Source organism: Cricetulus griseus, chromosome 6 (genome assembly GCF_003668045.3).
Source record: "Cricetulus griseus strain 17A/GY chromosome 6, alternate assembly CriGri-PICRH-1.0, whole genome shotgun sequence".
Classification (NCBI taxonomy): Eukaryota; Metazoa; Chordata; class Mammalia; order Rodentia; family Cricetidae; genus Cricetulus; species Cricetulus griseus.
This window is the reverse complement of record NC_048599.1, coordinates 13,912,297-13,926,353: the sequence shown is the minus strand read 5'-3', so window position 1 is coordinate 13,926,353 and position 14,057 is coordinate 13,912,297. Positions and strand designations below refer to the sequence as shown.

General features: G+C 47.3%; 1 protein-coding gene across 1 annotated transcript; it reads right to left on the bottom strand.

The window, feature by feature from the left end:
• Positions 1-817: 817 nt before the first annotated feature.
• On the bottom strand, positions 818-3,878 carry Tp53rk (TP53 regulating kinase). The gene is made up of 2 exons (XM_027423410.2): positions 3,547-3,878; positions 818-2,194 (listed from the first exon to the last, which is right to left on the bottom strand). The coding sequence occupies exons 1-2, from the start codon at positions 3,824-3,826 to the stop codon at positions 1,716-1,718; spliced, it is 759 nt and encodes a 252-aa protein (XP_027279211.1). The 5' UTR covers positions 3,827-3,878; the 3' UTR covers positions 818-1,715.
• Between the last annotated feature and the right edge of the window lie 10,179 nt (positions 3,879-14,057).

The following is a 14,057-nucleotide window of genomic DNA, read 5'->3' as shown; positions in this document are numbered from 1 at the left end:
CTGAGCTGGTTATGTGGCTATGCATTGTGTCTACAAGAAACGAAGTAGAGCCTCCCAGCTCCTCTCAACTCTCCAGGACCAGCACAGTGAGCATTAGGATCTGCTGTGTGTGTGTGTGTGTGTGTGTGTGTGTGTGTGTGTGTGTGCATGCATCAGTCATTTCTCCATGCAACCACCCTTACTGTATGTGAGGAAACTAAGGCAGACCACCTCAGTCATGTTGAAAATGTTACTGCCATCTCCTCTGGCTCTTAGAAGTCTTTGAAGATGTTAACACCAATTGGTGTCTTATAAAGTCCACCATATCCATGGTCTCACTTCTTGCCCTGTCAGTAGAAAGCCTGGTGTGCTGGCTCACACATGCTCACTCAGCCACTGGGGGGGTGCAGGCTAGCTTGGGTTAGTTTTAGACCTTATCTCTCAAAAAAATACTGAAACTCAGTGAAAGAAGGCTGGCAAGGGCACCTCTGGCTTTTTGTGATACCTAAGCTAGCAACCTCTGTCCAGCCCACCACCCACCTATAGTGAAGACATCCTGAGAGCTGGCTATGAAAACTCCTGGCACAGAACATGGCAAGCAGTAGCAAAGCAGGCAATAGTAATCTGTATTAGTAACAGCTACCCAGGAAGGGACAGCATCCTCTACTGGCCATCTGTCACACGCTACACACTCTGGCAGCAGCAGTTTTGGTGAATGGAACACAGTCCTGGTCCGGTTAGAACCCAGCTTTCAGACTCTGCCCGAGATAGACCAACTCCTTCACTCCATGGGCTTCGAACCTACGGATACGGAGCAGTAAAAACCCACACGCTGGAGTACTAGTTTCTCATCTTTTTATTACAAATGTCAAAATATGTTTTAAGAATTTATCCTCACTATTTGTAATTATGTGTATATGTGTTTGGGAGGAGGGGTGTATGCACATAAGTAAGGTGCCCGAGGAGACAGAGGCACTGGCTCCCTTGGAGCTTGAGAGCTGGAAACTGAACCAGGGTCCTTTGGAAGAATGAGCACCACAAGGCCACCTCTCCAGCCCCTCAAAAATCACCTTTTATAACGAACTCCAAACACAACCATGTAAAAACACACACCTGAAACAAGCTTCGGAAAGCAGTCCACTGTGTCCCAGAGTCTATTCTGTTCTGGGAAAGTGAGGGTTATATCCCACTAAACTGGTTTTAGCAGTCTTCGTACAGGAAACAAACCCCGACCAGGTTAGAGGGCAGAGAGAGAGAGAAATGCTAGCCCAAACCGAGTCCCCATTTATCCCTCAGGACTAGAGTATTGTTCTCAGCTCAATGCCACCTGCCATGCATGACGTCCACAAGCCACTGTTTGGGGGAAAGCCTGTTGGACTGATCTGAAACACCCTGTTCTAGGGGAGTGGGGTGCATCTCGGTTGGCAGAGTGCTTGCCTAGCATGTGTGAGCCCCTGAGCATTGATGAACCAGGTATGAGAGCACACGCCTACACTCCAGGGGATGCAGGAGATCAGCTCACGGTTATTCATCCTCACACAGCAAAGCTGAGGCCAGCCTGGCCTACTCACCCAGTTCTGCCCCAACAGGCCTTATGTACATTAAGCTTCCGAGAACAGTGGAACCCAGGTGACAGTGGCACAGCACCACTGTGCCAGGCCACTTAACAAGGACAACACAGCCTGAGGTCCGGCCCCGCCCACAGCATCCTCACTGGGAAACAGTCAGCAACTCTGCTACCCCACCATGGAGCGCTTTCTCCCTCTCAGGCGCACTTCATCTAACTTCTTCAGCACTGGACTGGACTTCCTGGATGAAGCACCATAGCTCTTCAGGCAGGCTTCAAACACAGCCTCGGTGTGGGGGTGGGTGCTGAGGAAGGCCTTCTCCAGGACGTAGAGGTCCACGCCTTTATCTTCTGGCAGTCCAGAAACAAAGCTGAGCCCGAAGTCGATGAGGATGATGTGCAGCTGCTCCAGGGGCCGTTTTAGGAGCATGTTGGAGGTGGTGAGGTCCCCGTGAATGAGGTCTTCATCATGCATCCTAGCCAGGGTCTGCCCAATTCTCCTGGCCAAGCCCAAGAGGCACTGGGGGTCGTTCTCAGTCTCCATGGTGGACTGAATATAATCTCTTACAGTCACTGAGTCTTCGATTTCCTCCATATATAAGCAGTTAGAAGCATAGTCCACGAAGAAGACAACCGGGGCAGCTATCCCTGCAATGGACACACACACGGTTAGCAAGTATTTTCTTTATGAAGGCAGGCTTCATTTGCACGGGTGGAGCCAGGTTTTCAGTCTAAATCTACTTACACTGGAACAGGGTTTAGGAATACTATGGAAATGATATAACCTAGCCCGAAGTTCCCCTGCTCAAGCCCTGCAGGACTATTCCCTGAGCCCAGCCGAGGATACGTCTACAAGTATCAAAGCTTGCTCCCCCTTTCTCAAGTCACCTCAGGAGAGGAATTCACTGCTACTCCCTAAAAACAAAACAAAATGCAAAAACAACAACAAAAACCCCAAGAAGCCAGAAGGGAAAGCATCCTCCAGTCTGAGCAGCTTCGACCTGACTAGCAGGAGGCTAAGCAGCATGCCATCTTAGACTATCTTTGCTCCAGAACAGGCAGGTTCGAATCCCAGCTCCGTCCTTATTAGTTGTGAAACCTCAAGGTTCCATTAGCTTCTCTGTATCTCAGTTTCCGATACCGTCATGGTGGTAACAATAGCTCCAATTAATTCCAGGAGTCTCTCCCAAATGTCAGCTATGTTCAGGACTCTTTCCTAGAAACTAGAGACCTGCCAGTGGGGATCAGTGTAGCCACCGTCCCTGTCTGATAAAACTTATAAAAGAAGGTGAAACAGAAAATATGTACACTACTTTATAACTCCATTAACTCTGCTAGGGCAAGAAAATACAGGCTGTCGAGTTTCCCCAGACTGCCCAGCACCCATCAGAGTCCTGGTGTGGAGTAGACACCTAAAAACCAGCAAGTGTAAAAAGCAAAGGGTCTGTGCTTCTAAGATGCAGACAGCCCTCCTGGTGGCTGTGGAACCTGAGTCACTTTCCCTTTGTGCCTCGGTTTCTCTGGAGGGCAGTTTTGTTAGTTAAAATGTTGTTTTTAAAGAAAAAATGAATCATTTAATGAAATCAGACTTTATTGAATGCTTTGTCAGCATGCAAACATGTGACTCTCAGACCTTCTCTAATGGTCACAACATCCCTGAGATTCCCATCGCATACTAGGAAACTGAGGCGCGCGCGGGGGCGGGACGACGACTCGCTGAAGGGCCACGCGGGAAGCAGCGCTTAGAATCTGAATCCGGAGAGCCTGTCAGGGCACCTGCGGCTTCAAACTACCAAATGGAGTGTGGAGGACGGTGAGCGGAAACGGTAGGAACGGGGAAACTGAGGCGAAACCACGAGATAATAACAGACAGCTGCGGAGCTGTGTGCTGAGTCCTTTAAGCATCGCCGCCCGGCTCCGCCCCCCGGGTCTCAGAGCCCCGCCCCGCCCGTCCGCCCCGCCCCGTCCGCCCCGCCCCGCCCCCGTCCCGTCCGCCTCACCCGCTCGGCGGCAGCGGAGCAGCGCTCGCGCCTCCTGCACCGTCCTCCGCCGGCCGAGCCGCGCCTCCAGCACCGGGTGCCGGTAGCTCTTGGGGAAGCGGTGCTTCACCACGGCCGCGCGGCCCAGGAAGCGGCCGCGGAAGACGCGCGCCTCGGCGCCCTGCTGCACCAGCTCCAGGCCGCTCAGGAAAAGGAGGCTCCGCTCACGCGCTGCCGCCAGCGCCGCCGCCTCGGCCTCCGCCTCCGCCTCCGCCGCCCGCTCCGAGCACGCCGCGGCCATGCCTTCGGCTCGTCCGGACCCTGGCAGCGCCGCTTCCGCTCTCTTCGGAAATCCTCGGGCCTCTTCCGCCGCACGACACCGCCCCCTCCCACTTCCGCCCTGCCGCAGTGGTTCCGCCTGGCGACCTTTCTGAGCTCTGGCTCTAGACCCGACCCGCGGCCTGGCCCTTCCCGAAGCTCTTCGTGTATCTCCGTGAGAGCTCGGCAACTTTCGGTCAACAGTTTCTCACTCTTCGGCTTTCTCCGGAAGCGCGTTGGCGAAGCGCAGGCTTTGGGAGCCTTCTCCAACTTGGAGGCTCTTCTGGGAAAATTATTTTGTGGACACCACTCCTCTTTACTAGGCTCCTTTCCTTTCCCCTTCCTTTTCTTCCTTTTAGAGTCAGGGTCTCGCTGTGTAGCTCAGGTTAGCTTCGAATTCATGATCTTCCCACTTCTGTCTAAGGAAACATGGTCTTTAAGCCCGGCATTAGCGTGTCAGCAGCCAGCATCGTCACTCTGTGTTTGGTTTTCTCATCTTCAGAATGAGGGTGCCTGGTTCTGCTGGGGCCAGAGCTTATCAGAATAAAAGACGACAGTGGCTATGTGATGCTTGTGGACAAGGGCGCTCTTCACATGGTGTCTGACCTCCAGGCCCTGCCCCCACGCTCCTTGGGGTCCTGTTGAAATGCAGAAGAGAGGGACTTTGGACCAGGGTTGCTATGGCACCAGCATCCTGGCTCTGTGGTCCCTGGGTTTCGTTCATACCACAGGACTGTTTTCACACATCAGACCCTTGCGTGGGCATAATGTTTTCCAGCAAAGCTCTCCGAGAACTGGTTCCCTTTATATTCCCCAGTGCTCACGTATGTGGCTTCATTATCATAATTGGTTGTGTCCACGCAGCCATTGCTATGGTGACCAAAACCATCTGAACCCTTGCCTTAGAAACTACAGTGCAAAGACTCTGACCAGAGCCTGGCTTGCCAAGTCAGACTGACCTTAGCTCTTTAAACCCGGATCAAATGTTCAATATCTCGTTGCTGTGCTGAGGCCTGCAGGGAACTCCTGCATCTCTTGTAGACCCTTCCCTCACCAGACACCTCCCCACTCCCCATCATGCTCCCTCTACACAGAGCCTTTGCATCTGCTGTTTCCTCTGGGGAAACATGTTCTTCCAGCCCCTCATGAGCTAGACCCTAGTAGATAGACATCCTTTACTCTCAACTCCAGGGTCACTTCCCAGACAAGCCCTTCCTGACCTCCCTGAGGAGAGGGAGCCCAACTCTTGTTTTGGTTTTTCGAGACAGGGTTTCTCTGTATTGCTTTGGAGTCTGTCCTGAACTGGCTCTGTAGCCCAGGCTGGCTTCGAACTCAGAGATCTGCCTGCCTCTGCCTCCCAAGTGCTGAGATTAAAGGCGTGCGCCACCAACGCCCGGCTGGGAGTCCGACTCTTATCAGACCTAGTTTTCTAGTTTCCAACCCTGTCTCAAATTCCCTTTGTCTTTGGCCATTCGACTACTTGATTGATGGCTACCTCCCTCTCAGCAGCTAGCAGCCAGGCAGAGGCTTCTCCCAGCGCCAGAGAAGTGGGTACTGGTCTACAGTGTCTATAGAATGGAAAAAAACCAAAAACAAAAAACTGGTGCATGCCTGTGATCCCAGTGCTCAGAGGCTGAGGCAGGAAGCCTGAACCACTTAGCGAAACTTGAGGAGTGGATGCTGGAGTATTTAAATTCAATTTTTAACCTTTAAAAATATTTTGTCTATTTTTTGAGAATTTCATACAATGTATTTTGTGACTATTTTTAAAAGATTTATTTATTCATTATATATAAAGTATTCTGTCTGCATGTGTCCCAGCAGTCCAGAAGAGGGCACCAGATCTCATTACGGATGGTTGTGAGCCATCATGTGGTTTCTGGGAATTGAACTCAGGACCTCTGGAAGAGCAGCCACTGCTCTTAACCTCTGAGCCATCTCTCCAGCCCATGGTTGTTTTTTGTTTTGTTTTGTTTTGTTTTTTAATTTCTTATTTAGAGACAGGGTTTCTCCGTGTAACATTCCTGGCTGTCCTGGAACTTGCTTTGTAGACCAGTGGCCTCGAACTCACTGAGATGCACCTGCCTCTGCCTCCCAAGTGCCACCACAACCTGTCTTCTTTTAAACTGCTGAATGGTGAAGTGAAGTTGATGACTTCTTGTCTACCTAGGTGCTGAAAGGGTAGTTTGGCCGGGGGTGGGGTGGGGGGGTCACCTTAAAGATGCTTCGTGAGAAAATGAGCTGACGGGAGAGCTGGGAGACAGGCAAGTCCACAGCTGGCCCTGTAACGTTGCAGGAGAGCAGGAAGCTGATGACTGAGGGTGGTGGCAGCGACCAGGAGCAGACAGTAGTGAAGTCCGAGTTTGAATGTAAAGTCATGTATGTAGGCCTCATCCCAAGAAATATCAGAGCAGAGTGTGGCAGGGACAGGAAGCTGCCAGTGAGAAGTGAGTTGGTCAGGTCAGCTACATTCCACAAGCTGCAGCAAGTTCCTGCTCCAAACAAGAGGCAATGCAGAGAGCTAGTGTCGTCCTACCTAACAGGGGTCCTACCTAAGAATATGGAAATTTTTCTCCAGGAAGAGGGGTGGACATGGACTGAAAGCCTACAGCAGAGAGCAACTCCCTCCAGGACAAGGGCTATCTTTAGCAGTTGTGAGAGCTTACCTCACTCACAGCTAGCTCCTAGCTGGTGTTTCATCCTTTCTAGAATTCTACCACTTCAGAGAGAAGCAAAGTTTGTCTCTCTCCAGTTCTTGCCCACACTGTAAGCAAACCCCTTTCCATTCACCAATTCTTGCCTCCTAGATTTTTGACACAGCCTGCAACAATGATCCTGAGACCCCCTAGGTCACTGAGGTACTACTTCCAAACAGCCATGGGTGAGGGTCACTCACTCGGGTAATTTACAAGGTGCCCCTGGCCTGCTCCAGCAGCAGAGCAGGGACAGAATGTGTCTCCACATGGCACTATGCTTTGACCAGGGTGCACTTGGGGGGAGAACAGAGGCCCCACTTTGGGTATAGTGTCATCCAGGGTAGGGAATTCTCATTTCTCATGACTAGGGAGGTGACAAGTAACAAACAAGCTTAAAGGAAAGGGAAATAGCCAGGGGGTGGTGCTGCATGCCTTTAATCCCAGAATTTAAGAGACAGAGGCAGGAAGATCTCTCTGAGTTCCAGGACAGCCATGGCTACCCAGAGAAACCCTGTCTCAAAGAAAAAAAAAAAAAAAAAGCTGGGGGTAGGGAAATGTTCAGCACCATCTGAACTTATGTACAACATATTGTAAATATGATTCAACTCTGGTTTAGAATATACTGTATATGATGATAAAAATTAGTTATAAAGGTCTACTCAGAATAAGCAATGCTGACTTTGAGATTTACACCTAACTACTTACATCTTTGCTAATTGTTCAGCGCCAAGCTCCTGAAAAACTTAGATAAGTAACCACATACATTTGTTAAATAAGATGTACTTTATAAATAGGATTTATAAACTCCTAAGGTCTACTCAGGTTTACAGTATAATTAAAAGTTTTGACATTAAAAACTTCAAAAAGTGTTACTTTTAAGGCTCAAATTTAACAGGAATAACACTGCAAAAATCCTAATCTTATGAAAAGTACTTACTTGCAAACTGTTTAGGATAATTAAGACATGCTAGTTAATGGTCAGTCACCTTATAGATGACCAGATTCTTTAGTGTCTTCAGAACTATACTTGTAGTCATGCTAAGTAATGATGTAATTAATTACAGGAACAAACTTTATTTAGCCTCCTGTATGTTTTCAAAGTTAAGCCTAAAACGAGTAACCAGAAACAAGCAGTTTGTTGTTTAGATATACTTAATAGATAGATGGTCCTCAAACTCTTCAGAGATCTCCTGAATATGGCATTTAAATTTTTTTGTTTTTGTTTTTCGAGACAGGGTTTCTCTGTGTAGCTTTGGAGCCTATCCTGGCACTTGCTCTGGAGACCAGGGTGGCCTCGAACTCACAGAGATCCGCCTGCCTCTGCCTCCCGAGTGCTGGGATTAAAGGTGTGCGCCACCAACGCCCGGTGGCATTTAAATTTTTTTTAAGTATTTTATTTTTTTTAAAGATTTTATTTTTATTTATTTATTATGTATACAAGATTCTGCTTCCATGTAAATCTGCACACCAGAAGATGGCACCAGATCTCATAATGGATGGTTGTGAGCCACCATGTGGTTGCTGGGAATTGAACTCAGGACCTCTGGAAGAGCAGTCAGTGCTCCCAACCTCTGAGCCATCTCTCCAGCCCGGCATTTAAATTTTTAATAAAAAAGCTTCCCTTGATAGAGAGAAGCACCAGTTCCTGGCAGTAGCCCTAATCTCCAAAGAAGTTGATGGACACCGAAGAACTTTTCCTGGAGCTTGCTTTAAATGTGGCAAAGCTGGCCAATGGTTGAAAAACTGCCCCTCACCTCACCCGCCCAGTCCAAACTGACTACCCCACTTTGCCTAGATGAGGTAGGCTGGTCCCCCAGGTTCCTCCTCCACAGGAAAGTCTGTCCGATCTTCTGGGTCTGTCGGCTGAAAACCGATACTGCCCTGGGACCTCTGCCCCCAATGATCATGGAGGAACCTAGGGTGATTGATTGTCCAGGAACCCAGGTAAGTCTCTGTCATTTTTAATAGATTCGGGAACTGCTTGGTCTGTATTTCCTTTTCACTCTGGTAAATTCCATTCTTTTTAGACTTCTGATGGCACTGATGACTAGCCTAGTGATAGCTTTGTCAGCTTAACAGCAGCAACCAAGGTTTCAGCTACCTTCTCAGTTCTCTTAATATATAAAAATCAGGCCTCAGGCCTCACATTCCTAAAGCTACTACAAGGTCTAGACATAGTCTACCTTGTTACCAGACTCTATGAGTTCAAGGCCCTGCCTGGTCTATAGAATAGTGAGTTCCAGGACAGCCAGAGCTACACAGAGAAACCCTGTGTCAAAAAACCCAAAGCCACCCTCCCCACTAAAAAAAGAATATGATTTAAGATATATGTAAAAATTAAAAATTTCAGGTTTCTTTCCCTCACTATGCTATTGTTATATTAAGGCTTCAAAAGTTGACTTTTAACATTAACCAATGCAGTTCTGATAAGCTATTAATCTAGCTCTGGTAAGCAATGACTTCCACTCTCATAATCACAAGCTCAAGATTTTAAATTTCCTTTGGTTTTCTTCTAAGTATAGACTTAAAAGTGCTTCTCACTATGCTAAAAGCATCTGTCTGATCTGCATACATCAGTCTTCTGGACAGAGGGGTGTTCATGCTGCTAACCAAAGTCATTTTAGGTCCCCAAGCCTTTACTGTGACTCAAAGGTATGAGTCTGCCTTTCCTATAGTGTGGATTTCAGTACAGATTGCAAACGTGGTGATGCTAACATATCTGAAATTTTTGTCTCTTTTGGTAAACTTAAACTTAAAACATTCTTGTAAGCTTCAGGGAATCAACTTGAATCCACCTCTTACAGGTCAAGTGGACTCCACATAAGGACTGTCAATCAACATGAGTCATTCTGTTCTCCTGGGCATTTTTACTGTGGGTTATTATGAAGATGATTTCTTCCTAAGCTGTACTGTCTAATCTATAATAACAATGTTAGTTTAAACAGAGTTTTGATGATTAAAAATATAAACAAGAAAGTGTTACACAGCTAGAACACATGAGTTTCTATTGAGGAGTCATATAGACTGTGGCTTCAGTTAAAGATTAAGAAAAACAATTGAGTCCCAGTAGCCCAGCTAGCTTAAATTCTTTTAACCTAAATGTTGGGAAATGTGTTCACAGGTTTTGGAGTGCAACACAGCTGAAACAAAGCTTTGAAAATAACTTAGACTAAGATGTTTTTGTCAAATAGCTTTGAGGTAAAAACAAAACAAAACAAAACAAAACAAAAAAAAAAACAAAAAACCCAAGAAGACAATCTAAAGTTTTAGAAAGGCTCTTAGTTAAATGGGGAACTCATTAAGGTCAGTGAATAAGCCCCCCAATTATTGTTGGCTGATGTGCCTTTCTTGCTGGGATTGGCTGATGACCAAAGGTGATAATTCCTTATAGTCATTTCTGCCCTCAATCTCCTGATTTAAAAACAACAACAACAAAGCAACAACAACAACAACAAAAACTATTGATGAGTGGATATGTACCCTAAAGATTTAAAGTAGAGATAACTGATTCTTTTTCATGTATAAAAATTTAGGTTTGTGATTCCTTTAAGACTCCTTATAAGATTACCTTTCAAGATAAGTAATACAGTAATTGGCCCTTTCTTTGTAACTGCAAAATGCAGCCTGCCAGTAAAAACCTGACTTAGCATACCTTGCTTGCCCACACAGTTAATCTATAACAAGTTGCTTGGGTATGAATGTAGATGGGTTCTCAGGATAATTTGTTTTTCACCTATAATACCTAAAGTATTTGATCATATAAGGGATATGGAAAACGTGCTGTTTTTTATTGTTTGTTTTGTATTCATTGTAATCATTCACTTGAAAAACAGAATGTAACCACATTGTAATTTTTTAGATTACCTGAAAGATTTTGTTGGATATATCAGCTGTAAGGGAATAAGGAGGGAGTTAAAATTGGCAAGAAGGAAAACATCAAGAATGAAAGAGTTAGAAGGAAAAAATAGAGAATGGGAGAGTTAGATGGAAAACATCAGGAATGAGAAAACTGGAAGGGAAACGTCAAGAAAAAAGATAGAGTTAGAGGGGAAGCATCTAGAATGAGAGAAGGAAATCCTCAGGAAAATAAACAATAGAGAATGCAAAAAAAAAAAAAAAACGAATAAAGGAAAGTTCTGAAGGAAACCATCAAGAGAGTATTATGTCTTTTTCCCTAACCCCCTTTTAAAAAAAATATCTTCGAAAAACATTGATGCTGTGGATTCCTTTTGAGCCCTATGCTGCTTGGACGCTGGTCCCCCAGGCAGCAATAAGTCAGCATCCCAGCCTTCTTGAGATGTGAATGCCCCAGACAACAGGAAACAGTCTAAAGAGCAAGGCATCTCCATTCCTGCCTCACCAGCCATCCCTTCCTATTTCTTCACATTTTATAATAAACAAAAGGGAGGAATGTTAGGAACCACCCACATTCCAGAACCAGGTGCCCCCAGCTTGCCTTCAACACTAGCAGCCATGTCACCATCAACTGCCAAATGTGACATGTGTACCCTTTATAAAGTTCCTTGTCATCACAGCTCTCTCTCTCTCTCTCTCTCTCTCTCTCTCTCTCTCTCTCTCTCTCTCTCGTCCCCACTTAGAGGCAACCTTTTGACTTCCCCCAATAATCTGTGTGAGGTCCTTTGTGTGGTGTGATCTTTGCAGCATTCCTTGGCCCCAATCCACCAAGGTACTCTTCTGCCATAAAACCCTAACACTGGAGGCCCTATCCGTTTCCTTGACTTTTTGATTTCTAGCGCCTGCAGCCTTCCTAGCATAGACTCAGTAGATGCAGACTGAGTTATTCACCAAACACAGGACACATAATAGAAGCATTCCGCTCTGGTGTGAATCGGGTCCTGCTAACCAGCGCACCTCACCTGCCCCACGTTGTTGGTTCCAGATGCACACACATTCCAGGCACGGCCAGTGAGTCTCAGTCCTGACACCGGTCTGGAAAGAGAAGTTCTTTATAATTCAGAAAGTGAACTGTGGGAATGTGAGTCTGGGTTACCTGAGAGATGTGCCTGAGACCAGGCAGAGAGAGAATTGGCTGTGCTATGGTGACACCATTTGAGAATGGACACAGCCATGCCTGCAGGACTTAAGACTCTAATACTTGCAATGTGAAGCACCCTGACCTCTAGGGTGACAGATGGTGACAGGGCCATTGACGAATAAAGCAGAGGTCCCCAACCTCACACAGGTGAGGGGACCCTCAAAGGATGGGAAATAGGTGGATATACTGTGGATCCCCAAGATTTCATAGCTCTTCTGTGCTGATTTGCTATGCAGCAACTTGGTGGGTGGCAGAAGTCAACTATTACACACATGCGAACACACGCCCTCAGCAACACACACAAGCACACACATGTGCACACACATGCACACACACATGTATACACACACACGAAGTGTAAACCACATGCACACACATGCACACATGCACACACACATGCATGCACATGCACACACACATGTATACACACACACGAAGTGTAAACCACATGCACACATGCACACACACATGCATGCACATGCACACACACACATGTACACGCACACACATGCACACACACACACACACACACACACACACACACACACGAAGTGTAAACCACATGCACGTGCATCTCTCTCACACATGGCAGGTGGAAGCTGTCTAGCCCGCCATGTTTTTCCCGTCAGTCACCTAGGGTTTCCAGGCTCTGCCACTCCTGGTTGCTTCTTAAGGAAAGTGGGGGTCAGGTCCAAAGGAAACTCCATCTCTCCAATTCTGGGTTTAGACAAAAGCCAGCGTCCTGCGGGACTTGAGAATCCAGTCCTCCTCTAACAACAGGAGCCATTTCTTTACCACTGGCAGAAAGGACAAAGGGCTACCTGTGGTGTCTGTTAGCACGGTCTCCAGGCTCCCTGTGGTGTCTGTTAGCATGGTCTCCAGGCTCTCTCAGTGTCACAGTGCCAGCTACACATTTCAGAGGCCATGCTGGCATCCTGGACCTTCTCAGAGCATCTCACCTCCTCCCATTCCCTAACTTTCTCCAGCTCATGGGCTTTGATGGGCTTGAAGCCCTGAGTTTTATCTAAGAGTTTTGTCTAAGCCCAGAATAAACCGGATAAACTGGACAAGGTAGTGCACACCTGCAAGCCAGCCCTTGAGAGGCCAAAGCAGGACAATCAAAGTTTAAGGTCTTCCTTGGCTCTGTGGTGAGGCCAGCCTGAGCTACATGAGACCCTGTCAAGAATAGGAAAGGACAAGGCAGGGGTCGGGGGGCAGCAGTGGAGAAGAAAAGAGCAAAAACCAGAAAATGAAAGAAAGGCAAGACAACAACAACAAAAAGCATAAGGCCCCCATGATGGAAGACTGTACACACTGGGCACAGGTCCCCTGACTGTGACAGTCTAAGCACAGGTCCTGCTAAAGTCCAGCCCTGCTGCTCGACTGCGCAAGGAATCCAGACTATGGCAGTCAAATATCTTGTGTGTGATCTAGAGTCTGGCCATCATGTGGACTATTCCCTCGGGCCTTCTGTGCAGTGCAGACTCCACAGGGCACTGTATAAGTGAGTGGCCACGAATGTGTGCTTCGTGGACAGCCCAGACAGCTGGCTGTGGTTTGCTGCCTCCTGCTGTGGACCTGTGGCCTTCAATTTGCTATAGTCCTCAGCTCTCCCTCATTTCTAACACTGTAGACCTGCACCACCTCTATCACCAATCAGTGGGTGGGGTCCTTTGGCTCTATCAGAACTCACAAGTAAGTGAGGAGTGGCTCTTCCAGTGTTGGCAGACGTGGACTCTTGTGTGCCAAAGGTTTATGGGTGTGGCTGACTGATCCAGAGGCTTACAACTCCAAGTCCTGACAACTGGGGGTCCAGGCTCTAGTGCCAGAGACTTGTGGCTCCAGGTGCCCAAGTTAGAGGCTTATTGCTTTAGCTTGGATTGCCAGAGGTCCAGCTTTCTACAGCTAATGTAATTTTTGGCTCTTCATAGCAGCAGCTAGCATCAACTAGTATCTCAGACCCCTAGCCTCAGCGACACAGGAGAAACTAGAATAAAAATGACACTATAAAGGAGCTACCAATACTCTTGCTTAGGAAATATTAGCGCCTTAGGGTTTCTACTGCTGTGATGAAACACCATGCCCACAACTGCATGGAGAGGACAGGGGTTAGCAGGCTTTCATGTCCACATCATACATATTCATCACTGCAACTCAAACAGGGAAGGAACCTGGAGGCAGGAGCTGATGCAGAGGCCATGGAGGGCTGCTGCTTACCGGCTTGCTCTACATGGCTTGCTCTACATAGCTTGCTCAGCCTGCTTTCTTATAGATCCCAGAACCACCAGATCAGGGGTGACACCATCCATGTAAGTTGGGCCATCCCACATCAATCACTAATTAAGAAAATACTCTACAGGGTTGTGTACAGCCCAATCTTACGGAGGCATTTTTCACATGGGGGTCCTCCTTGCAGATGAGTCTAGCCTGTGTCAAGTGTATGTAAAGTTAGCCAACACAAT